General features: G+C 46.5%; 1 protein-coding gene and 2 long non-coding RNA genes across 4 annotated transcripts; 1 reads left to right on the top strand and 2 right to left on the bottom strand.

Moving 5' to 3' along the window:
• Nucleotides 1-1,919: 1,919 nt before the first annotated feature.
• LOC148112073 (uncharacterized) lies at nucleotides 1,920-5,071 on the top strand. Its single transcript, XR_015729936.1, has 2 exons — nucleotides 1,920-2,133; nucleotides 3,685-5,071. It is a non-coding gene; the product is annotated as an uncharacterized LOC148112073 (long non-coding RNA).
• LOC148112072 (uncharacterized) lies at nucleotides 4,109-7,801 on the bottom strand. The gene is made up of 4 exons (XR_015729935.1): nucleotides 7,683-7,801; nucleotides 7,023-7,078; nucleotides 4,305-4,397; nucleotides 4,109-4,197 (listed from the first exon to the last, which is right to left on the bottom strand). It is a non-coding gene; the product is annotated as an uncharacterized LOC148112072 (long non-coding RNA).
• Nucleotides 7,802-12,929: 5,128 nt separating this feature from the next.
• Nucleotides 12,930-18,771, bottom strand: LOC117659077 (uncharacterized). Of its 2 annotated transcripts, none has more exons than XR_015730082.1 (4): nucleotides 14,584-18,771; nucleotides 14,115-14,393; nucleotides 13,737-14,023; nucleotides 12,930-13,422 (listed from the first exon to the last, which is right to left on the bottom strand). XR_015730082.1 is itself a non-coding variant. In XM_087879412.1 (4 exons), exons 2-4 carry the CDS (start codon nucleotides 14,198-14,200, stop codon nucleotides 13,386-13,388), a joined length of 330 nt encoding a protein of 109 aa, XP_087735538.1. In that variant the 5' UTR covers nucleotides 14,201-14,393; nucleotides 14,584-18,771; the 3' UTR covers nucleotides 12,930-13,385. The 2 variants fall into 2 exon arrangements, 1 of the variants encoding a protein (XP_087735538.1); XM_087879412.1 differs by having other exon boundaries at nucleotides 13,737-13,943.
• Nucleotides 18,772-26,321: the final 7,550 nt, after the last annotated feature.

Genomic DNA, 26,321 nt, shown 5'->3' with positions numbered 1-26,321 from the left:
GAGAATCCTCCCTTCTTCAGCGTCATCGGTCTCCGGGCAGAGTCTCCGTCGACTTCACCTGCTGGAGGGGCGAGTTGGGCGCAGAGAGAGGAGCGGAGGGAGGGGGAGGAATCTTGTCAGTCTTGGGGGGCCGCAGCTCAAGGGGGGCTCATGCCAGCCCTGCAGGGGAGGGTGGGCTTCCTTTGGCCCTCCCCCCCACCCGATCAGGCGTGCAGTGGGGCTGCAGAGGATGACCGAAGGGGGGACGCAGCCCCAGAGCCGGCGGGGACTTGGGGGTCTCTGAGCGAGCTCGGTTTTGGGTTCAGGCATCGCTGTGGGGAATCTCGGGGAAGGGGGGAGAAGGAGGGGGGAGCGGGAATCCCTGGCTGAGAGTCTGAAGAGAGCAAAGGAAGGGGAGGGTCCCGTCTAGGGCTGCCATGAACCCCCCCTTGAGCTTCAGCCCCCCCCAATACCGCATGGATCCCCCTCCCCATTTCCCCGCTTCCCTCTCTGCGACGAACTCCCTCCTCCTTCAGGTCAAGCCCCCAAGGACTCTCCCGCCCCCCAAGCTCCCCCTCCCCACACCCACTTCCCGGGGGAATCATCCGCTCGGCTCTCTCTCTCTCTCTCTCTCTCTCTCTCTCTCTCTCTCAACGTCTGGACGAGTCTACCCCTTCTGATTTCAACCCCGATTGTGGCAGAATCTCCCTCCCTCCCTCCCTCCCTCCCTCCCTCCTTCTTTCTTTCTTTCTTTCTTTCTTTCTTCCTTCCTTCCTTCCTTCCTTCCTTCCTTCCTTCCTTCCTTCCTTCCTTCCTTCCTGTGGGTCAGGATCCCCCTTCTGGACGAGTCAGCCCCTTCCAATTTCAACCCCGATTGTGCCAGAATCTCCCTCCCTCCCTCCATCTCTCTCTCTCTCTCTCTCTTTCTTTCTTCCTTCCTTTCTTTCTTTCTTTCGGTACCGAGTTGATTCAGTGGTCGAATTGAATTTTTTTACTACCGATTCCGTGAGCGGGGCTTGGTAGGTGTGCGTGGCTTGGTGGGCGTGGCAGGGGAAGGATACTGCAAAATCTCCATTTCCTCCCCACTACTGGGGAAAAGATACTGCAAAATCCCCATTCCCATCCCACTCTGGGGCCAGCCAAAGGTGGTATTTGCCCGTTGTCCGAACTACTCAATATTTCCGCTACCGGTTCTCCAGAACCTGTCAGAACCCGCTGAATTGCACCCCTGAGTTGATTGCTCATTGGTTGCAATAGGAATTGATTGACAAACCGGAATTGACCCGCTAGCTTGTTCCCTGAGCTTGAAATTTTGGGCTGAGAGTGACTGGCCCATAGTTATCCAGCTGTTGTGGCCCGTACACGGCCTGTGCAGCTAGTAGCTGATTCAGACAGCGAGGAGGCTGGTGCGATGCTGCGCCAGCAGCCTGTGCAGCTGGCTTTTGAGTCGGACAGTGAGGAGGCTGGAGAAGATGTGGTGCCAGAGGCAAGGATTCAGCCAGGGCCTTCAGAAGCTCCCTTAAGTGAAGAGGACGAAGAGGAGGAGCCTCTTCCTGATGCACTGGTGCACAGAGCTGCCAAAAGGCAGGAGTGGCTCCTCAGGAGGAGGTCTCCTCGAGAGTAAGGCTTGGGGCTAATTGGCCACTCCCTTAGCCTATTTAAGGAGGAACACCGATTGAAGCAATTTCCAGGGAACAACTTCATTCACATACCCTCCTGTCTTGTCTTGCTTATCTTATCAGCTTCCTGCAAATTGCTTCTGGGCATTCTGCCAGTCATAGTAAGCTTTCAGTTATTATTCTTTGAATTCTTGGCAGCTGTTAATGCAATTAATTAACAGCCTTTGTTGTAAAAGACTGATTTATTTAGTAAACCAAGGGGGATAATCCTCAGGTGAAAAAGAAGTTCGCATACAGCAAGGACTTCCAACCAGGCTCCTCCTTGTCACTTTCCTTCTTAAGTCATTCCCTGTGCTGGAGTTTCCTTCCCTCTCTTTGCATTCCTAACACTTTCCTTCTTTTCTTTTTACTTCACTTACTCCTGTATTATAGGACCTGTCTAATTTCCTGAATGGCCTGGATTTCCAAAGCTTCTCTCTTTTCATCTTATTTTGTGGAAGTCGCTGAGATCCAAAGATGGGACGGAACAGAAACCGTAAGAACTCCAGATGATTTCCCTCTCTCCATCCAAACTTGAGTTCATCACTTGAATGCTAACTGTCGTTTAAAGTAGTGATTGAAACGGTTGTAGTGGCCTCTGCAAAGACCAGCTCCCTATTTTGATAAGCTCTCATGGATACCCAATTCCTGATCCTTATAGAAACAAAGTCGTTTTTTTAAAGACTCGGTAAATGTTTCTCACATTAAAAGAATCCTCTTCCTTTTATGATCGTTCTGTTTTAGTGATTGAATTATTCTGAATCCCCTTTCGTGGCCAGATAAATGTTAGTCCTTCTACAAATAATGGTTGGTTTGTGACTCTTAACTCTGGTGGAGAACTATCTCCCTCCCACCTTCTCCGCTCTCATTAAAATGTCAAGGTGATGGGTAACTATCATGTGCCTCTGGTTTTGGATCAATGTTGGCTTGAGACTCAGTCAACTTGTGGAGACAAAGAAGATTAAATTGGGGGAAAAAAGAGGATTTTTATTCTTTCTATTCATGATGATATAAGAATTTCATAAAGGAGCTTCTCTATCAGTGACTTTAATATACTTTGGTGTATTTTTGCCATTCAATTGGTGGGTAAGGATCCCCAGCTCCTGCACAATCTCACACTTGGCCACAACCTCCCTGACAACTCTCTGAATCCACTTGGCCCTTCAGAGGCCTTGCTGGACGTGCTCTCTACTGGAGGAGCCCCTGTTCCCAGGGACGGTTGTGGGAGGAAGGACCACTCCCTTTGGCTCCTCTGGATGCAGCTGACGGGATGGACATCTCCATCCAGATGTCCACATGAGGGGATCTACCGTGGGGACAGGGAAGGGTCAGGACAGACCTCTCCTACCACGACAGCCGTCCCAGGGTTTGGGGCCTCCTACTGCACACTTGTCAAGCCTGGTCATATCCACGACTGTTGAAATAACGACAATGACAATAATGATGATGATAACAATAATAATTTGTATTAATGATGATAATAACAGTAAAATATAACTGTAATATAACAACATCTGATAATAACTGTAAAATATAACTGGAATATAACAATAACTGATAATAACTAAAATAAAAATAAAACAATCACAATCTAGGGAAGTTGAGCGAGGAGACGATGGTATTCCCTTGTCCTGCTCTTTCCAGGGAGGGCTGGATGTTTTCAGGGAGGCAGAGGATGGTGAGGAAGGGGTGAGGGAGGGGAAGGAGGGGAAGGGGAGGAGAGGGAGGGGGGAGGAGGAGGGGGATGGGGAGAGAGAAAAGGGGCAGGAGGAGGGGAAGAGGGATATATGGGAAAGGGAGGGGGAGGAGAGGGAGGGGGAGGAGGGGGTGGAGAATGGGGAAGGGGAGGAGGGGGAAGGGGAGGGGGATGGGAAGGAGGGAGGAGGGGAGGAGGGAAAGGAAGGGGGAAGGGGAGGGGGAGGATCTTCCTGATCTTCCAGCCCCTTCAGTCTCTGCCTCTGGAAGAAGGAGAAAGGGAGATTTTGTCATAAGTGATCAAATGTGGCCTCCCCGTTCTAATTTTCCTCTCTCCCTCCATCCCTTATAGGGCAGGTTCTTCACCCTGGAATCCTGCTTCAACCAAGCTGCTTCAGGGAATCCTGGTCCTCTCCCTCCCTCAGTCAGGGCTACTGTCTACCTGCTTCTCACCTCCTCAGCCTCTCCCTGAAATTTCGCAGGATGGTCGCCTTCTCCTCGCTCAACTTCCAGTTCTTCAATTTTAATTCTTGATTTTCTTTTTTTAAATTAAGTCTTTCCTCCACCATTTGTTGAAATGTTTTTGAATTCCTGTAAATTAAGAAAAGCAGAAATTAGGCCTCTCATGATTGATGATAGATAGATAGATAGATAGATAGATAGATAGATAGATAGATAGACGGACGGATGGAAGCAAGGAAGGAAGGATTCCCTTCTAAATATTTCTCACCTCTCCAACTGTTCTTGGAGGGTTTTAATCTCCGTGAGGAGCTCCCTTTTCTCCCCAGCGTGCTGCAGAACTCTGCAGAGGAGGCTCTTATACTCGTCTTTCTCCAACTGCAACTGTTGTTCCAAAGTTTCGATTCTGTAAGAGACGAAGACAAGAGCAAAATTAGCCCCCTCAGGTTTTCACCCCAACCATCCAACCTGCTTAGAATTAAGACTCCCTAAAAATTCCTGGCCCTTTCTCACCTCCTGTGGCTCTCCTCCAGCTGCCTGCAGAGTTCTGCATTGGTGGTCTGACGCTGGGGAGATTTGTGCGGGAGCTCCTCCTTCGGAGTTTTGCTGTAAATACGAGAACCGGAGAGAAATTAGTCCCTTGATTATTTTTACTAGAATCATCAAACGTTTTCTTCAATTTAAAAATATTTTTAAAATACCTTTATGTTTGTGTGTGTGCATAAATTCGGTGTTGCCATTTCTACTGCAACAATCAGAAATCTCTCCTTACAGGAAACAATGCTATAACCATTGTGGGAAGCCACTCCCTCCCAGAAGAATGAAATATTAAAAAGGCAGAGTATTATATTTCCCCTAAAAGAGAAATAGAAATCCCTGCCCCCAGCAGATACTTGGTGCCCATGAAGAGAGACTGGGCCATCCTATCTACAAGACAAAAGACCTTCATCTCCAGGGTTTTGGGATTAAGACATGGCCCTCCAGGACAAAATAGGATTATCTAACCGCAGAGCTCACTGCATTGCAAAATCTCCTAAGGCCATTGCATCAGCCCAAGCTTCAACCAAACGTATCTCAGACAAACTCCGCGGATTTGCACATGGCTCCATGGGAGTCTGACAACAGCCAATAGAATACATGTTCTTGCACAGGAACAGCAAGCTCAAGTTCAAGGCCCAAGAGAAGGTATCAATACCCCTGACTCTCCACTCCATGTGCTCAGCTGCCCAGGACTTCAAACCCATGTCCTCCTGTCCATCAATAAACCATCTTTCCAATCAGCCTCCATGTTTCCAGTGTCTTTCTCCCAGCTTGGAACTGAACCAGAGGGATATTTCTTCCATCAGTTTGGCTCCCCAAGATGGGACTTCAAACTCACCTGATCAATGGACCTGGCCCGGGTAAGCCTCCCTTCCTGGCACAGACCCATTGGGTCCGTGGATGGATTTTTCCCAGACCTTGGCCGTTTGGAACAAGGGTTTTAAAGGGGTTTTGAGTTCTGAGCTCAAAGGCTGCTTGGAAAGAAGGCGAGTACCTCTTTATTTCAGTAGAAACTAAGGGGCCAACCTTTACAAATACAGATTTGGTCATCCATTCAAGACAGGATATTCTGAGCAAAGGTAGGATTAGCCCTCAGCCACCATCGGAATTGCCCAACAAGTCCCTTCATTGCATTGTAGGAAGGGAAATGCTCTGAGGTCTTATTATCTGAAGAACCCCTATTGGGACACAGTTACCATTAAAAGCTGAACTAGAAACCAAATCGATAACAAACTGCAACCAAATACAAACAAACAACTAAGAACTCTAAGCACATTAGAATCGGAAAAAGGCTCTAAAGCAACCATCCAAAGGAGGGAAACCGAGGTCATCCAAACCTCAGACAGGTGAAGAAAAGGAACGTTTACAACACACCAGAACCCAGGCAAAGATACAGAAACAACCAAACAGGCAGAGTAAAGAAAAACAAAGCTTAGGAAAAGCCCAGGACGTTGTAGAATTGCACAAACAGGTTAATTGCAAAGAACAAAAGGCTGAAAGCAAAAAGGTTAGATTATAAAACAACTACTCCCTCGAACAGACTGGCGTTTACAGAGATTGCCCCAGAACACACCACACAACAGTGGCTTCCCTACAAGAAGATCAAATGAATGATCCGGGCTCGGAATCTAATCCAGAGATTTAGAAGGGGACCGGAAGAGAGCTGGGCACAGCAGAAGACCCCCTCCCAAGTCTGACAATTTCATATAATTATAATTATAACAACAACAACAACAACAACAACAAAAACAGAGTTGGAAGGGACCTTGGAGGTCTTCTGGTCCACCCCCCTGTCCAGGCAGGAAACCCTCCACCACTTCAGAGAAATGGTTATCCAACATCTTCTTAAAAACTTCCGGTGTTGGAACAGCCACAACTTCTGGAGACAAGTTGTTCCACTGATTGATTGTTCTCACTGTCAGGAAATTTCTCCTTAGTTCTAAGTTGCTTCTCTCCTTGATGAGTTTCCACCCGTTGTTTCTTGTCCTGCCCTCGGGAGCTTTGGAGAGTAGATTCGCTCCCTCTTGTTTGTGGCGGCCCCTGAGAACACTGCTGTCATGTCTCCCCTGGTCCTTCTTTTCATTCAACTAGACACACCCAGTTCCTGCAACTGTTCTTCCTATGTTTTAGCCTCCAGTCCCCTCATCGTCTTTGTTGCTCTTCTCTGCACTCTTTCTAGAGTCTCCACATCCTTTTTACATCGTGGCGACCAAAACGATGCAATATTCCAAGTGTGGCCTTACCAAGGCCTTAAAAAGTGGCATGAACACTTCACGTGGTCTTGATTCTATCCCTCTGTTGATGCAGCCTGGAACTGGGTTGGCTTTTTTGGCAGCTGCTGCACACGCCTGGCTCCTGTTTAAACGGTTGTCCACTAGGACTCCAAGATCCCTCTGAGAGTTACTCCTGTTGAGCGAGGTGCCCCATATACTGTCCCTGTGCAGTTTGTTTTTCTTGGCTAAATGTAGAACCTCACTTTTTTCACCCTTGAATTTCATTTTGTTAGATAGCGCCCAATGTTCCAATTTTGGAGCCCTTTTGAAGGAAGAGTGGGCAAAGATTTCCATGGCAAGATCGGCTCTAAGGCCAAAAGACTAGATGCTCTCATAAAATCCAAAGGTGTTTCAACAAAGGATTCATTTAAAAAATAAATGTTATATTTTATATTCTTTAGGTAAAATGAAGACTTACGTGCCACTCTTCTCCCTCGGATTCCTCAGCGGTCGCCCCCCAGATGTTGCAGGAGTCTGGAAAAGTTAAAATAACAGCCGTGAAATATATATATCGTCAGAGGCTTTGAAAAGCATTTTTCCTACAAGCTCTTCGACCGAAGAGGTTGTAGGGGAAAAAATGCCTTTAAAAGCCTCTGGCGATCCCAGCTGAGTTGCCTGATCATCAGAGGCTTTTCAAAGCAATTTTTTTCTGCAACCTCTTAAGGTTGTAGAAAAAATGCTTTTAAAAGTTTAATAAAAAAAGGTGGCCACGCCCACCCAGTCACATTAACCCCCACCAAGCCACGCCCACAAAATAAGCCACACCCACAGAACCGGGAGTAAAAAAAATTAGAACCCACCCCTGCCCCAGAAGATTTAGATTGCTTACCTTGGGGGGGCGGGGGGTAAAGGACCGCTGAGGGGGAGGACCTTCGTTGATAGGGGGCAGGTTGCCGGCCCGTGAATTCGTCTGCTGAAAAGCAATGGAGGCCATGAGGATGTTGGGCCTGAGCCCAGGAAAAACCCTCAAGCCCGGTTAATCCAGGCCCCCTCACCCAAAAGAGCCATTTTGACTTCCAGGGTTTGGGTCCCATTGGGTACGTGTTGAGAAACAATTAAAGAAATAAATATGACATACCTCCGTCGGTCCCCGTTTCCACAGGACGGGCTGCTCCTCTGGAACCACTGGAAAACAAATAGCCTGCTTTAAAAACACAAACTTATTGACATTGCCTCGACCTGGCCCCGCCTCCTGGCCCTTCCCCTCCTGAGGGTCCCCCCCACCCCCTGAGAAAACGATCTGTCTCAAGATCCCGTAAACCAGGGGTGAAATCTAAAATTTGTTACTACCGGTTCTGTGGGCGTGGCTTGGTGGTGGTGGGGTAATGTGATTGGGTGGGCGTGGCGATTTTTAAAAAACTTTTAAAACCATTTTTTCTACAACCTCTTCGGCAAAGTGGTTGTAAAAAATCCTTTCAAAAGGCTCTGACGATCCCAGCTGAGTTACCTGATTGTCAGAGGCTTTTTTCTTTTAAATGCCTCTGACGGTCAGGCAACTCAGCTTGGATCGTCAGAGGCATTTAAAAGAAAAAAAGCCTCTGAGGATCGCATGGCTCAGTTGGGCATGTGGGGGGGGGGGCAGGGATTTTTGCTACCGGTTCTCCGAACCACTCGCCTCCATCACTACCGGATCGGGCAATCCGGTCCAAACCGGGAGCATTTCACCCCTGCCGTAGACCCTTTTGGCTCAGGCAGTGGAATTTCCCACCGGTTCCCTCTCTCCGCAAAGCGAAGGGATTGCAGAAAGGCTGCCTGGCCCAGAATGGGGCTGCCTCAAACTTCGAAATTGGGAGTGTCCAGAAAGAACAGGGGGACCAATGGGAATTCTCCCTCCTTTAGCATCATCAGTCTCCGGGCAAAGTTTCCCTTGACTTCACCCAATGCAGGAGAGAGTTCCGCTCGGTTCTTCAGCCCAAGATCCCCCTCCTACTTTCTCCGCTTCTCTCTCTCTCTGCAGAACTGGCTCTCCTCCTTCAGGTGAAGCCCCCAAGGACTCTGCCCGGAGACCGATGACGCTCAAGCAGGAAGAATTCCCATTGGTGCTGCTGCTGGTTCTGGCCCTTCCCACCTCCAAAGTCCGAGATCAACGCTTCCTCCCCCCAATTCAGATCCCCCCTTCCTCTTCTGGGGCTGGAAGCATCTGGCTGAGACGGACGCTCCTCCTTTCCCAGAGGAAGATTTCTGCCGGAGGAAGAATTTGGGGATCGGGTGGCGCTGGATGAGAAGAGGGGAGGTGCACCCCACAGCCAGGGATGACTTGGGGGTCACAGAAACCCCCCAATCCGATGGGAAGTGACAGGAAGCCCTCCGCTAATCCAGGAAGAGGTGGAGAGGATCTGCAGCAGTGGTGGGTTCCTCCCGGTTGGGCCCAGTTCCGCCGAGCTGGTAGTGGTGACGATATGACTCATGGAACCGACTCTGCCCCCCCACCCCTCCTCTGCCCCCCCCACATTATTCTTACTTTTATTTGGCCCCATCCCCAATCTATTGCTGCCTCCTGAGTCCCAGCTGATCGGCTAGAAGGGAAAAAACTGTTTAAACCCTAGCTGTGGGGCTTCAAAAGGCCGCCCTACAGCTGATCAGTGTTAAAACAAATGAGTAGACCAGTGGTTCCCAAAGTGGGCAGTACTGCTCCCTGGGGGGGCGGTGGGATGCCTTAGGGGGGCGGTAAGAGGCAAAGAGGGTAGCCCCCACCCTTTGGCCTGTGCAGTTATCCTTGCAAGCAAACAGCAAGAAAAAACAACTCCTTTCATCTTCAGCATAGGCTAATTAGCCCATTGATTAGATCGGCCTCCCAACTCTCAGCTGATTTGCTCTCAGCTGTTTTGCAGAGGGCTCTGTTGCTGCAAAGAGCTAAATTGCCGGAGCAGATTTTTTTTTTCTCCTTGTGCAAATGAAGCTGAAAACGAAAGTGAAAGTAAAGCAGGCTGTCGGCTTTGCTGTTTGCTGCAACGTTGGAAAATTAGGCAGAGGCAGAGTTCTTTTCTTTTTCCTCACCAAAAAAGGTAGGTGCAAACAATGGGAAATTTAGGGCAAAAGAGGAGAGTTCAAGATTTTAAAACACAAAAGAAAAAAAGCTCTATTTAACTAGGGAATTGTAATAATTGAGATACTATTAATTGTATATTGTGTTGAAAGCAGAAATGGTTAAGTTGTGGTTTGGAGGAATATATGGGGGAAATTATTTGATTTATTATTATTGGTAAATATAATTAAGTAATTAATTAATGTAAGAAATTGGATTGCATGGAAATAATTAGAATATTCATGTTCATATTGATTAATATACAAAAAAGATAGTTATATAACTAATTGATTTATATTAAAATGTTGAATTTGTATTAAACAACTGTAATATTACATAATTAACCAATGTGAGGATGGATATAAAAATAGATGACAATGGGAAGGGGTATAATATAGAATAGAAGGGGAAAATTGAATTTGATTAAGATTAGAGAGGAGGATGAAGGGTAATATTGGTTTTTTAAAAAAATAGATAAGGAATAAATATGGCAAAAAAGGAAATATAGAAATTGTAAATTTAATTGAAATGACTAAACACTGTTTAAATTTGTGAACCGGCCAAATACTCTGTTCAAAGAAAATACATTGTATGTTTGTATGTATGTTTCTAATTATTGCTATTTATTCATATTTGTTCTCTTTTATTCTTTAAAGTTTAACAATTCATTCTTTATCTTAATATCTTTATATTTGTTTGGGGTTGGCTTTCTTCCCTTTCATCTTTTTTATTGTACAGCAATCTTTCTCCTCAAACCTACCACCTCTCTCTTGTCTTTCCTTCTTCCCTTCTCTCCCCCCTCTTCTTCTCCTCCCTACTTCCTCTTCCTTTCTCCTTCTCCTCCTCTCTTCCTCCCTCTCTTACCCTCCCTCCTACTCTAATTTCCCTTCCCTTCCTTCCTCCCTTCTCTTCCTTCCCTCTCTCTCCTTCCTTCTTCCATCTGTCTTCTCCTTCCTTCATCCCTCTCTATTGCTGTATTCTTTTGTGCATATGGACTACTCAGAGGGCTGAAAAAGTTATTTTTGACTGGTCCTTGCACTTTTGACCAGTCCTAGAACTTACAACTGTCCTCACATTTTACGTTTTTGCCCTATCTTGTCACCATGGTGAAGAGAAGCAGTTGTGAAATGAGTGACACAGTTGTTAAGAATGCTACAATGGGCATAAATGATGACCGGTCATAAGTGCGAAGACTCATCAAAAGTGTGAGGACCTGTCAGAAATCACTTTTTTCAGCCCTCTGGGTAGTCCTTTTGTGCATATGGACTACTCAGAGGGCTGAAAAAGTTATTTTTGACTGGTCCTCGCACTTTTGACCAGTCCTCGAACTTACGACTGTCCTCATATTTTACGTTTTTTGCCCTATCTTGTCACCATGGTGAAGAGAAGCAGTTGTGAAATGAGTGACATGGTTGTTAAGAATGCTGCACGGGCATAAATGTGAGAACCAGTCAAAAGTGCGAGGACCTGTCAGAAATGATTTTTTTCAGCCCTCTGAGAAGTCCCTATACACAGAGCCATGGCCACCTGGTCACATGACCACAAGCCACGCCCACCCAGTCACATGATCACGCCCACAAAATAAGCCACGCCCACAGAACCGGTAGTAAAAAAATTTAGAACCCACCCCTGCTTTCACACTGTCAATTGTTCACACTGCTCAAGCAAAACTAACAGGTGTGAATTAAGTTTTAGCTAAAAAATGGAGCTTTAATTCCAAAAGTCCATAATCTGAAGGTGGATGCCTGGAGATGTAGTCATGGCAACAGTGTTTATTTTTTTATTAGCTGAGGGTTTTTGCTGCTGCTTCGGTCTGAACCACTTGGACAGGGGGATTCTGGGTAGTCAGAGAGCCATTAGAATGTACCAACTCATAAAATTCTCAGGGGTCGTCCTGTCTTAACGGTCTTGATCTTCCTGGGGGCTGATGAGAGAGCAGCCCAGAAAATGGGGGACCGGCTGTGTCTGAGGCCTCCACCTCCAGAATAGAATAGAATAGAATAGAATAGAATAGAATAGAATAGAATAGAATAGAATAGAATAGAGCTGGAAGGGACCTTGGAGGTCTTCTAGTCCAGCCCCCTGCTCAAGCAGGAGAACCTAAATGATCTCAGAGAAGTGGCTGTCTAGTTTCTTCTGAAAAACCTCCAGGGATGAAGCAGCCACAACTTCTGGAGGCAGGCAGTTCCACGGGCCACTTGTCCTCCCTGTTAGGAAGTTTCTCCGTAATTCCAGGCTGCTTCTCTCTTTGTTCAGTTTCCATCCATTGTTTCTTGTCCTGCCCTCTGGTGCTCTGGAGAATAATTTGACCCCGTCTTCTTTGTGGCAGCCTCCCAGATATTGAAATACTGCTATCACATCACCCCTAATTCTTCTTTTCTTTAGACTAGCCAGACCCAAAACCTGCAGTTGTTCTTCCTGTGGTTCAGCCTCCAGGCCTAAACAGGGACACTGTGAGGATCTGCCTTCTAAGTTGCGTTTCTCAGCTTTCTCATAACTTTCAACCTTGCTAAATGAATGGTCATAAGTCAAGGACTACCTGTATTGCAGGCATTCAGAGAATCACGGAATGTAAGCTTTGAAAGGCACCTTCATGGTCATCTAGTCCAACCCCATCCCCCGTGCAGGAACCCAATGCCACAAACACACCATTTACATAGACGGATCTCTCATTCTTGCATTTTAATGGGCTTTTCTTTATTTTTATCAGGGAGTTGATGAGAATGATTCAGAGCCAAATCTGATGTCTGACGTGACCTGGAAGGAGAGTCCTATCCAGCTCCATTGGGACCTCAAAGGCCTGAGGAACAGCAGCCAAAAAGGCAAGAGGAGAAGCCATTTCAGTGCTCGATGGGAGAAAAAAGGAAGAGGAGAACCCTCACTTTCCATCAAAGGATCCCCTCAGAAGGAAGATCACCTCAAGGCATGGAGTGTGGATCTCTACCATAGACGTCTGTCAATCTTGAATGGCTTGAACAGATGCTTCCCTCCATTTCTGCACATTTCAATGAGGTGTTTCTGTTCCTTTTTCTTGGAGAAGAATTATGGATACATCCAGCCAACCCCTCTGGAGGCTCCAGGACCTTCCTTTGGAAGGTTGACCAGGGATGCCAGAAGAGTCTTCCTGCCAGGGAGTCTCTGGATGGCTGAGAAGAAGCCTCTGTGGGGCTTTCTTGGCTTTGAGATTCTCCCCAGAAGCTTTCAGCCATTCCTTCTCCGGTTTATAGGGCAGCATCAAAGGTTTCACGTCTTCAAGAGTTTCTCTCTTGTCTTCCAGTGTTCTAATGTCTGCCTTTGTGTTTCTTTTGGACTCTGTACTATTAAGTGGTACCAGCTGGTCTCTGTACATCAGTCACCTGCAGAGGTTCTTCCTCAGTTCTTTCTCTCTAGAAAAATCACAAGGTTAGAGATAAATTTGGACCAACAATGAAAGTCAGGGGTGCTGTCAGAAAATTTCTCACCTCCACTGTTTCTCCTCCAGCTCCTTTATAGAGTCCTGCGTTGTTTTCCACAAGCTGGAAATTTTCCTTCAGGAGCTCCTCATAGTAGACCTAGCTTTATACACATAGGACTAAAAGTGTCAGGAGCCAGACATTCGTAAGTTTTCTCCTTCTTTTGGAACTTTATTTTAGAAATGTAGGGGTGTTTGTAGTACAATAGATGTTTCAATCCATTTTGGGATTCCTCGGGAGCTTTTCCTAGTTCTTCAAGTCCTCCTCCTGGTCCTCTCCTTCCCCATGGGATGTTCCAGCCCCTTCAACATGGTGGTTGGTGAGTGATGGAGTCTCTGGCTCTGGAAGAATAAGAAGGGGAGATTTAGTAGTAAGGGTTCCAATGTGGCCTCCCCATTCTAATTTTCATCTATTCCTCCATCTCTTATAGGGTAGATTCTTCATCCTGGAATCCTAATGTTATTTTATGTAGGCTGATGAAAAAAATTAACTTTTGAATTTAAATGGAGGAAATGGGTGGATTTGTCATCAATCCCTGCGTCCATTTCATGATTCCAGGAGTGGCTGGATGAGATCTCATTTCTTTCTAAGCTGCTTCAAGGAATCCTGGTCCTCTCCCTCCCTCAGTCAGGGCTGCTATCTCCATATTTCTCACCTTCTCAGCCTCTCCCTGAAATTCTGCAGGATTGTTGCCTTCTCCTCGCTCAAATTCTGGTTCTTCAATCTGAGTTCTTTTATTTCATCTTTTAGCTCCACTCGTTCCTCAACCATCTCCTCAAACATTTTTGAATTCCTGATTTCAGAAGAAGATTCCAGAAGATTTGTTCTGGAGCTCCCAGTGTTTGGGGCCTCCTGCTGCACACTTGTGAAGTGATAAGACAAGAATGCAGACATGAGCCACTGTTGGACACTCCGGTCATTCAAGTCTGGTCAGTTCCAGGACTAATGAAATAACAACAATGACAATAATGATGATAATAACAATGACAACTGTATTGATAACTGAAAAATAACAAGAAAAAGCAATAACAACCTATGGAAGTTGAGCGAGGAGACCACGTTCTTCTGTTGTCCTGCACTTTTCAGGGATAGCTGGATGTGGCTGAGACAGAGAATCATTTCTCCTTGGTGAGGAGGAAGGGGCGAGGAGGGAAAGGAGGGGGAGGGGGAGGAAGAGGGGGAGGGGAGGAGGAGGCTCCCTGTACTTGAAGCTCCTGGCAGATGTTTCTGGCCATCTTGGGATCCTCAGCAGATTTTCCAAGTCCTCCTCCTGATGTTTCAGCCCCTTCAGCATGGTGGTCGGTCTCTGCCTCTGGAAGAAGGAGAAAGGGAGATTTTGTCGTAAGTGGTCAAATGTGGCCTCCCCATTCTAATTTTCCTCTATCCCTCCATCCCTTATAGAGTAGGTTCTTCACCCTGGAATCATGGTTCAACCAAGCGGCTTCAAGGAATCCTGGTCCTCTCCCTCCCTCAGCCAGGGCTGCTGTCTACCTGCTTCTCACCTCCTCAGCCTCTCCCTGAAATTCCGCAGGATTGTTGCCTTCTCCTCGCTCAACTTCCAGTTCTTGATTTTAAGGTCTTTTATTTCTTCTTTAAGTTGGACTCTTTCTTTTACCATTTCTTCAAACATTTTTGAATTCCTGTAAATGATGAAAAGCAGAAATTAGCCCTCTCATGATAGATGATAGGTGATACTAAATATTTCTCACCTGTCCGGTTGTTCCTTCAGTCTTTTGTTTTCCGTGAGGAGCTCCTGTTTCTCGCCAGCTTGTTGCAGAACTCTACAGAGGAAGCCTTTATATTCCTTTCTTTCTCGTTCTACCTCTTCCTCCAACACATCGATTCATGGAAGCAAGGAAGGAAGGATTCCCTTCTAAATATTTCTCATTTCTCCAGCTGTTCTTGGAGAGTTTTAATCTCCGTGAGGAGCTCCCGTTTCTCCCCAGCGTGCTGCAGAACTCTGCAGAGGAGGCTCTTGTACTCCTCTCTCTCGAACTGCAGCTGTTGTTCCAAAATATTTATTCTGTAAAAGAGGAAGACAAGAGCGAAATTAGCCCCCTCAGGTTTTCACTCCAACCATCCAACTTGTTTAAAATTAAAACTCCCTCAAAATTCCTGGCACTTTCTCACCTCCTCTGCCTCTCCTCCAGCTCCCTGCAGCTAGCCTCTCCTGGTTAAAAGAAAAGGTTATTTGTTATGGGAGAGAATTGATCTCTCAGCCTGATTCCTTCATATAATAAAATGATCATTTGTCGTACTTAGTAATGGGCACTCAAAACATTCCCCAGAAGATTTAGACTGCTTACCTGAGGGGGACGGGGGGGCGGAGTGATGGACCGCTGAGAGGGATGCCCTTGCTGGATTGGGAGCAACTGGCCAGCCCGTGAAGTCTTCTGCTGAAAAGCCATGGAGATCATAAGGAAGTTGGGCTTGAGCACAAGGAAAACCCTCAAGCCCAGTTAATCCCCCTCACCCAAAAGAGCCATGTTTACTTTCATGGTTTATGTCCTATATATTGGTTGTAACTATATAGTACATACGTCCATGTGTCTCCAGAGGCCAAAGTCCAGCTGCTCTTCTGGTACCACTGGGAAAAAATAGACTTTAAAAACACAAACTTATTGTCATTCATTTTTACACCAGCAGCTTTATCTGGGCTCTTTATTCCCAAATCTTAGGTGCCAGCTGATATTTCTGGCATCTAATCTCTTCACACTTGCTGCTAAACTTAAGTAGATAATAACTCTGTCTTTTTAATTGTCTCCTACCTCTGTTTCTCCGGTGGAGTTTCTTATTGATTCTGTAAAAGAAATTTCCAGCCATTTCTGCAGTGTAGCAATTTAAAATGAGCCAGGACAGCCCAGCCAACATCTTATAACATGTGCTGAGAAAGCTGCCATATTATAATAATGATTGGCACCTAGAAGGGAAAGTCCTAGCATGAACATTTTCATTCAGAAAATCCAAAGATAGTGAAAGGGAAACAATAATAAGGATATAATAAATAATACTAGAATATGATATACTGGTATACTAGATTCTGTAACCATTAGGTTCCTGTAATACATATAGGCCTTTGTATTTGTATCATACATATTATTCCTTTCTATTTGTATCTCCTGTTACAAACATATTGTTATTAGGCCTCTGTAATGTATCTGGTATTTGTCAAACGTATGTCCCTGCCATTTGACCTGAACTCATATCAATCTATCTAAAAGCATTGTACGTATCTCAGTTGAAACTACAGCCATCAACAGGGATAATTTATACCTCAGCCCTAGTTTATGTTTGATCTGAATAAACTCCTGCTTTCCAGAGCCAGGGGGCCAATTGAATAAACAAAGGAATGCTCAAGGATGACTAATTGGGAAGTTTCTATTCCCCCTTGCAGGGCAACAAGGAATACACAAACCTAAGTTAGGAGGCCAGAATTGGGTACTAAGCTGACGTCTCTGAGGGTGTAAAAGGAGCCATACCTTCCCCAAGGTGTGGCTATCTCCTCGCATGCATTGTATCTATATGTTCTGGATATAGTTCCACCCAGTATTTTGGTTTTGGCCATAAATAAAATCTGTTTTTTTGCAAGCCTCATCTCTCTCTCTCTTTGGCATTCTGGTGTCTCAAGTGTATTTTGTGACCTTACATTTCTGGCGCCTGAACAGGGACTTGAAGGCAAAGTTTCTTCAAGGTGGCTGCATTCAGCTTCCCACAAACTGAGCCGCTTTGAGGCTTGGTGGCCTTCATTAAAGGCAGACGGAAGAAACCAGCTTGGACCAGTACCGAAGTCAAGAGCGCTCCAGTGACTTTGATCTGGTCATTTGCTGGCAGGTTCCGATCCTGCCTGTCCTGAACGCCTAACAAAGAGGCTTGCACTGTGGGGGATTATGGAACTGAGCTCTTCTGGGTGAGTAGAATTTTTTTTTTCTCTTGGGAAGGGGAGTGTTGCTTTGTGAGTGTGTGAATGAGACGAGGGAAATTCCTCAGAGGTTTGCCCTCGAAGCGATGTGCGGAGATCCAATCTGCGTTTCTGATTATCCGAGAGGAGATCAGCCAGAGACGATCGCTTTGAAAGGAGTGTGACTGTTGGAATAAGAATCTGTAGTGCAGGAGAGGGCTCTGACCAAACTTCGGACCCGCAGGGGAGGTCTGGGAAATCTCTTAGGGAAAAAGAGAGGGTTTGGTTAGGCTTCGCACCGACGGAAAGGTGTGGGAAATCTCCTCAGGAAGAAAGAGAGTCTAGTCAGGCTTCGAGCTGACAGAAAGGAATCCCCTGGGAAAAATGGGCAACCATGCTGGTAGCCTGTTTGGAACAAATAACTAGTAACAAGAATTGGGCCATGTTCTCCATTTGGCTATGTTATCCCACTGGAACACATTACAAACAAGTTGTGAAAAAACAAAACAAAAAATAGTATTAAAAAAAATGAATGAAAAAATGTTGTGGCAGTAAAAGTTGTCTGTAAAAAGAAAAGTGGAGTTCAAACTTGCTCATGAGAGCCGTGGCTAAATGCAAACGATGTGTATACCTCTTATACATCTTGATCTTTAAAATGGGCCAGCGATTACTGGGAGATCCAAGTTAGAATGAGAACACACAGAACACCCCCAGGGCAGAGGCACGTAGTAACAATCTAGTGCCTAAAGAGAGATCTATGGGTGGCAAAGAAATATTGCAGTGTTATAAAGATCTTGATAATTTACCATTCTCAAAAGAGCCAGAGAAGTCTGAAAGAACTAAGAAGAAAGAAGAAATTGTTTATTGTTCTTCCCACCTGGGTTTTAGCAGGTAATAAAAAATGTAAAACCTGCCTAAATGGGAAGATTGATATAATTTGACTTGATCAATTTGGTGTGATTTCTGTTACAAAATTCCTGGATATGCATCTATAATAATAGCATGTAGAATTGATTGTGATATATCTGGCCAGCCTGCAAATTAAGTAAACATCTCGGCTTGGAGCTGTGGGAAACAGAAAGTAGTTAGGGCCCACAATCATATTTATGATTTAAACTGCTCTCTGAGTTTCCCCACTGCTTTAAGAATAAGTTATAGGTTGCCCAAGGAAATAAAATTAAAAAAAAAAAAAACAACCTCCACAGGTCTGGAAATGTTTGGTGGTATATGTGTGTATGTGTATGTGTGTAATCATTTCCAAACTTGCAGGAAGGATGAGACCCTCTAACAACAGCAGACAAAAAGTTATTTAGAAAATGGAGCTAATTGGCTTGTGAAAAAGCTCCCTGAAATAATTATGATTGGTTTGCATGGAGGAAGCATTAAATGAAATTTTTGTATGTGAAATTGGTTTATACAAAAAGTCTGATTGCAGTACAAATGTGAATGGGTGTGTGTGAGATGTCCCGAAGCTCATAAGGAGTGATAAGGCGAAGTGATCCTGAGACCTGTGAATGCCTGGGTGTTGAGGATGTGGGAGATAAATTTGTGGAAAATGTCTGTGAGGCTAGAGAGAAATGCAGAGGGTTGTTTTGTTGAAAGGATGCTGAGAGGCGAAAGGAGGTGAGAATTCTATGTAGTTTAAACATTTTTCTCCCTGTATTTTCCCTTTCCCCCATCATTCTTTTACACAAGGACAGCCCCCCCACTCCCTTGGAGGAGCGAGAGAAGCAGGGAGATGGAGGGGCGGCTCTACATAGAATGGGAGGGGCTCCTAAGGGTCCCAGATATTGCAAGGGTTGGAGAATGGGGGGGGGGAGTCCCAGTCCTCTGAGGATTGGGGGTGTGTGCAGGGGTGAAAGGGGGGCTGCGGGTTTTTGTTCTTTTCACCATTTTTTTCCCTCTCTGCTGAACAAGCCTGAGAAAGGCAGGGTAAAGGGTGATATCTGATACCTGCCTTTACAGTTGCATTGTGTTTGGCTCTGAATACAATTTTGATTTTCTTTTTCCTTCTGGACATTTTTGAGGTTTCAAATACTTACATACCCAATTATATTTCAGAGTATTGACTCAAAATACCTCATTTAGATTGTTTGTTTTATTTTTGAAGCTGCTTTTCTTACTCTTTTATGTCTCTATGTCTGCGTGCATTTTGCATACTTAGCAGACAAGGTGCTCTATCCTATGGCATGTTTGTTTGTTTATTTGTTTGTTTGTTTGCTTGCTTGTTTGTTTGTTAGCAGCACAAGTTGCTGCCCTTTTAGGAATTGTTACAGAGATGAGTTAGAAATTACAATATGTAGTAAGGGAGAGTCAGTGGCATTTTTGTCTAAAATGTTAGATCCTGCCTGTTAAGGTTTTCCAGTTTGTGTTCAAGCAGTGGCAGCTATGGCAGTGTTAGTGAAGGAAAGCAGAAAGTTGACTTTTGGAGGAGCCCTAGTGCCCCTCCTCAAGTGAGGGTGATCTTGATGAGAGTATGCTTGTTTTTGTTTGAATCCAGCTCAGTTTACGAGGAGATTTAGAAGGACGATCAGATATTGGTGCTGAGAAGGGGTTAATTTGTTTATAGATGGGAAGAGAAAGTGGTAGCAGGTAAGAGAAGACATTTAGGTAAGTTGGTTTGCACAGGCTTGTGAAATCAAGCTTTGAATTTCTTTGAAGCTTGAGGTGCTACTTGGAAGCCAGGATGGCAGCGGCAGAAAGAACTGAATGTTTAAGTGTTAGGTGAGAACTAGTTAAAGAAAATGTGAGCAGTAGAAAGAGAAGGGAGACCATTTCAATGCATTTGAGTTGTTTTTATTAGACCAACTTAAGTGGGGAGACTTAGATATTTATTGGTGACAGTGGGTCACTTGACTGGATGGGTTGAGGTTTATCGAGCCATGAGAGCCACTCAGCAGTAGTCACCAAAATTAACAGATAATACCTAAATATGGGACAGTAGAAGCTATAGACAGCAACCAAGAGACTCATTTTACTGCAAAAGTGCTTCAATTAATAATGGAGGCAGTGGGAATGTCATGTTCCATGGAATGCAAAATCATCTCTGCTGTGAACCAAATCTTTACCCTTGCCTTGCCAAATGATGTTTGGATTACCACGCTTGGACAGAATGGGGGAAATTCCACACTAGGGAACTAAAGACATGTTCGTAAAGAACTGTATACGTGGCCTCTCTTCTTCTTCATCTTACCTCAGAATCAAAGGACTCCTAGCTCAAACCCTACCTCTCGATTTTGCCGTTCATAAGTTCCAGCCTGGTGATTGGGTCCTGATAAAACCTGACATGAGGACAAACTTAGCCAAGCCTGGGACAGGTCCTACCAAGTCCTGCTGACTACTGAAACAGCAGTCCAACCTAAAGACAAAGGGTGGACCACTACACCCATGTAAAAGGACCAGTGGGAGAACTTAAAGAGTGGCAAGTGATTCCTGAAGAAGACCTGCTGAGAATAAACTTTTCCAAAAACTGGTGTGGTCATTGTGGTATGAATGGGTTTTGTTTGTGATTTTTCTTGTTGCAGGAGTAGCAACTTTTTGGACTTTCCAGCCTGAGTGGTGGCCTCTTTTATTCCATCTGGAGCATGCCAATTAAGAGTTATCATGTAGTCACATGATTCCCGCGATGGAAAGCATTCCATCATTTAAATAAAAAGTGTGGAATGAAGGGAAACAATAATAAGGATATAATAAATAATACTAGAATATGATATACTGGTATACTAGATTCTGTAACCATTAGGTTCTCTCTCTCTCTCTCTCTCTCTCTCTCTCTCTCTCTCTCTCTCTCTCTCTCTCTCTCTCTCTCTCTCTTTCTCTCTCTCTGGATGTGATTTATTTAACTCTGCAAAGTTTGAAAAACTAGTTGTTCACTAAGGTTGATTTTGTTCTTGGAGTCTGGCCACACTATTGCATCAGCCCTTTTGTGTGATGCCCTTGAGCATTAGCTTTCAAAATAAAGTTCCAACTCAGCTGGCAGCTATTTCAGGTCTGTGACATGCTCCGGCATTAACTGGGCCCCAGAGTTTTGTCTTTCATCACTATGCAAATAAATATCAGGTTTATTTGTTTTTTCAGCCACAGGTGCCGTGTATTCCCTCCGGGGCCACTTTCAAGCATGGAGCTCCCAAACCTCTTAAATCTAGATGACTGATTTAATTCCATCTCTGCCCCTGTTATTATGAATGACATGGGGATTATTTCCCTTTCATTTCCCTCTAGAGAATTTCCCAACAATCTTTGACTGCAAGAACTAGCTGAATTATCCAGGGATCCCTCCTGAGAGGGAGAATTATGGTAAAAGTTTCAGCTCTGCTCTTTGGCCGAATCCTCCAGGGGAGACTTTGGGCAGAGAAATATGGAGTTTAGGGACAGGCAGGGTCTGTGCTCTTGAATGTACGTCTCTCTCCTTTCAAGATAAAGCTGAGTGTTTCTCTGTATTTGAATCAGGAAAGACACCTCAGATTCCACCTTGTGAGAGTCCTTTGATTCTTCTAATTCTTCTTTAGAAACAGGAAAGGGATTCATTGATTCACACCATGAATGATGGACCTCCTGCTTCTGCTTCTGCTGCTGCTTTTGTCCCATCCAGTCTCTGGGAAGCTGAGAATGAAATGCCCGCTGAGTTCAGAGAACCAGGATGGAAAACAACCACAGAGCTTTTACAGCCCAGGAGACCATTTCATTGGTATAGTCCTCACTGGAAGTGAAAGATTGCATAGAAAGTTGCTTTTCAACATGGCTCCTTCTCTTCAGTTTGTTTTCCATGATTTGTAAGTCATTCAGTCATCCATCCATTCTAACCCTCTCCTTCTTTTCAGTTTTTTATTTTTCATTTCTTCCTATATTGGGGAGTATGTCTAATTTCCTGAATGATTTTGATTTCCATGGCTTCTCTCTTTTGTCTGATTTTGTGAAAGAGACTCAAATCCAAAAATGGATCTGAAAAAAAGCTGAAAGGGCTGCAGATTATTTTCCTTTCTCACTTCAATCCTTAATTTATCACTTGAATAATGAATTTAAAGTAGTGGTGAAATCAGTTGTAGTTGCCATACCACAGCCATTCCCATATTTGTGTAACTGATCATTGCTTTTGGATCAATGTTGGCTTAAGGCTCAATAGACTTCTGGAGGATTATATATTAAAATCAGTATTTATTGTTGCTTTTGATTATAATAACATGTTTTAACAATAGGAGTCTTCATTGGTTTTCATATGGCTTGCGGTTCATTTTCAACATTCAACTGGCCAACAAGAATTCCCATCTCTTGCACAATCTCACACTTGGCTACAACATCCATGACAACCATTTGAGCCCTTTCCACACTTCAGATGCCTTGCTGGACATGCTCTCCACTGGAGAAGCCAATGTCCCCAACTACGGCTGTGGAAGGAAGGAGAACCTTCTGGCTCTTCTTGATGCAGCTGACAGGGACATCTCCATCCAGATGTCAACATTAGGAGGCACCTACAAAGTCCCACAGGTTTGTGTGTGTGTTTCTCCTTCTGGTAAAATGAGGGGTGGGTGGTGGTGGGTGAACAATAGATGTAATCATGTCTTCTTCATGGAATTCAAGAGCTGCATATTATTTTCTCCATATTATCAAAAATGTCAATATTTTACCCCATTATGTTCATCTTGAGATTCATCATAAAAGGCCTGAAATACAAGCAATACATTCCCTGGAGAAGACATTCTACCAATTATTTAACCGATCAAAAAGTATCCTTGGTTGTTGGGGCCCCTATTAGCATCTTCATTTTCACAGATAAATGATGCCTGCCCTATCCACTGAGATTGAAGTTGGCAATAGTAGCATTTTACCTATCTAAAAAAATGGAATAAAAATTATAGGCCAAATAGACTAGCAGATATTGTGGTTAAAATTTATGCCATGATCCTCTTAGTTAAACTTGAGAAAAAATCATTCCTTGCAGAAGAACCAGAAGATTTTAGGTAGAATTAAAAGCTATATAGATTTTATAAGGAATAATGCACAAGTTAACAATCTAATATTGGCAACAAATTTGTCTTGAAATATCTAATCTATATCAGTGAGGTAAAATAAGGTTTGCTGCTTTTTAGATGTTAGTGCAACGTTTGACTCAATAAACAGAGAAATATGATGGAGAAAATGTTTTGCCCTCAAAATGGAGCTTAGACTGTTGGCCCTGATCCAAGCCCTTGTTTGAGAGGGAGGTTTGGACTCAATGGAGCCAAGAGAAGAAGGATCCATGCTTACTGTTAGATCGGCACAGGGAAAAGAGACGCGACTCAGCTATAGTCCGATCAGCACTTTATTTCAATAGGAAAACGAACTGCCGGCTGAGCTGCTGAGCCTCCTTTTATGCGGCTCCGGCAAGCCAGCCGGCCAATGACAGCTATTTAAAATTCCCACCAGTGGAATCAGCCAATCCCCTGGCAGATGTCCTTATAAGGACATAACACCCCTCCCCTCCTAGTTCTTAGTCAGTCAATCCGTGGCCGACATAGGTCACGTAATCGCGCAGGTAGGCGGGGCGGCTAATAGTCCTACCTGACCTGTGCGGCTCAGTTCTTTCATCGACGCTGCTCCGAACGAGTTGGCCTTCTGCTCTCTCCTGTCCCTGCGGTGGAACATCCCGGGACTCGGCCGTTGAGTGTGCGGGGCCTCGCCTAGCGCCTCCGGCTGGAGTGGAGGAATCGTTCTGCGGTCAGTGAGGTCCCTCTTCCTGGCCGGGATGACGGATGCTCGGTTCCTGGCGTTCGCCTCTCGCTCAGACTGGACAGCTGAATCGCGGTAGGACCCTTGGCTCTTTTCCCTTTTCTTTGCCTCTTGTTCTGGGTCTCTTGCCGTCGGCGGTGGCGGAACATCCCCATGGATGTGCTCCCGCTTGTAGTTGTGGTTGTTGTTGGCCGGTCCCACTGGGGTGGGGTTGGCCTACCTTGTCGGGGTCGGGTAGGCCTCCCCCGATGGGGTAGTGTCGGTCTCCCTTGCCGGGGTGGTGGATGCCTACCCCGCTGGGTCGGTGTAGGCTTGCCATGTTGGGTTGTCGTCAGTCTACCCCGTCATGATGGTGGGAGTCCCTTTTGCTGGGGAATCGCCAGTCAGCGTTGTTGGTGAGATGATGGCCCATTGTGTTGGGTTGGTGCCGGTCTACCTCGTCTGCCTCGCTGGGGTGGAGGCGGCCCGCCGTGCCAGGTTGGTGCCAGCCTGGCCCGTCGGGGTGGGGCAGGTCTACCTCCTCAGGGTGTTGTAGGCCTACCTCATCGGGGTGTTGCAGGCCTACCTCGTTGGGGTGGCACAGGTCTACCTCATCGGGGTGGTTTCCCTTGACTTCCCTCCACCTTTTCCGGAGCTGGTCAATGTGCCGTCTGCAGGTTCGTCCATCGTCCAGCTCCACTTCGGCAGGCCCTGGAAGTTTAGCGCAAACACCACGTCTCCGCTTCTGAAACTCCGTGGTGGCTGTGAGTTGTTTGCTTTGCTTTGCGGGTTGTATTGGGGGTGAAGCCGATCTAGCGGACATCGCAGCCATCATGGCGATGAGGCCGGAGGATTTTCTGGATGACCGGGCTCGGGTGGCATTTGTTATCAGCTCCCTCTCTGGCACTGCCGCCCGATGGGCCACGTCCCTGTTGCTGCAAAATAGCCCCTTGCTCCTGGACTATCAGGGCTTTTTGCAACACCTGCGCACCATGTTTGAAGACCCCCTCCGGGTGCAGACAGCAGCGAGACGCATCAAGAACCTCCGCCAAGGCAAGCGCCCCCTGCAGGACTATATTGCGGAGTTCCGACTGCTAGGCCAGGATTCAGCTTGGAATGAGGCGGCGCTGATGGATGCCTTCCAGGACGGCCTCTCCGACGAGATGCAGGACGAGCTGGTTCGTGTGGAGGCGCCTGCAACGGCGACAGCCCTGTCGGGCTCTTCCGGAACCACCGACAGCGTCGGCACCCCAGCGTTTCGCACCGACAGCGCCCAGGACCGCACCGCGTTTTGTGGCGATGGCTGAGGAGCCCATGGAGCTCGGAGCAGCCAGACCACAACTGACGGCCCAGGAGCGGATGCGGAGACGCCAAGCGGGGTTGTGCCTCTATTGTGGCGAGGCTGGACATTTTGCCGCCTCGTGTCCCCGGAAGCGGAGTGGACCGCTCAAGCCTGTTCCGGAGTCTCGGCGTGACCAGCCGGGAAACGGGCCAGGCCTGGCCTAGGGGAAACCCTGGGTCAGGCACGTGACCATGCCCCGCCAGAGTCGGCGGCTATGGACTGTGAGCCCCCTCGGCACCTGATTTTGAACACCCGGGTGTTGTTGGCTAACCGGTCGGAGGGGCTCCAGGCACACGTGCTGGTGGACTCGGGGGCCACCACGAACTTTATGGACCAGGCCTTTGTGGCCCATTACAAAGTCCCCTTGGTTCCAGTGGACCCTCTGTTGAGGGTCGAGACTATCGATGGGCGGGAACTCGTGGCGGGGCCCATCAAATTCGCTACCCAGCCCTTGCGCCTTGCCATTGGGAACCACGAGGAGGCGATCCAGTTTTATGTGACGGCAGATCTGCACTTTCCCTTGGTCCTGGGGATGGCCTGGCTTCGGGCGCACGACCCTCAGGTGGCATGGTGGAGAAACGCCATCTCGTTCCCGAGCCTGCAGTGTGTCAACCACCTTCGCCACACCTGTGCCGGCCAGGACGTCTCTGCCCCGAACGTCTCCTTGCCTCTGGAGCTGACACCCTTCACAGACGTGTTCAGCGAGAAGGAGGCGGACCGCTTGCCCCCGCACCGACCCTACGACTGCGTGGTGGACCTGATGCCCAACGTGCCCCTGCCCTCGGGACGTTTGTACTCCATGTCGGAGCCCAAGCTGGCCGCCTTACGGGACTTTCTGGAAAAGAACCTGGCCCGTGGGTTCACCTGGCCTTCGATCTCCCTGCTCTCGGCCCCGGTCCTCTTAGTGAAAAAGAAGATGGGGGACTTACGCCTGTGTTGCGACTACCAGCGCTTGAATGCCATCACAGTGCGAAATCGCTACCCCCTGCCGCTGATCCCGGAGCTGATGGAGAGGTTGCGGGAGGCCTCGATCTTCACTAAGCTCGATCTCCGAGGGGCCTACAACCTGTTGCGCGTGCGAGAGGGGGACGAGTGGAAGATGGCATTTGGCACTCGGTACGGACACTTCGAGTATACCGTCATGCCGTTCGGGTTGACCAACGCCCCCGCGGTCTTCCAGCACTTGATGAACGACGTGTTCCGGGACATGCTGGATCGGTTCGTGGTGATCTACCTGGATGACATTTTGATCTATTCCCGGACCCCGGAAAGTCACCTCCAGCATGTCCGCCAGGTCCTGCAGCGCCTGCGGGAGC

Source organism: Pantherophis guttatus, chromosome 15, assembly GCF_059756535.1.
Source record: "Pantherophis guttatus breed Tessera chromosome 15, ASM5975653v1, whole genome shotgun sequence".
Taxonomy (NCBI): domain Eukaryota; kingdom Metazoa; phylum Chordata; class Lepidosauria; order Squamata; family Colubridae; genus Pantherophis; species Pantherophis guttatus.
This window is presented reverse-complemented; position numbering and strand designations above follow the sequence as displayed.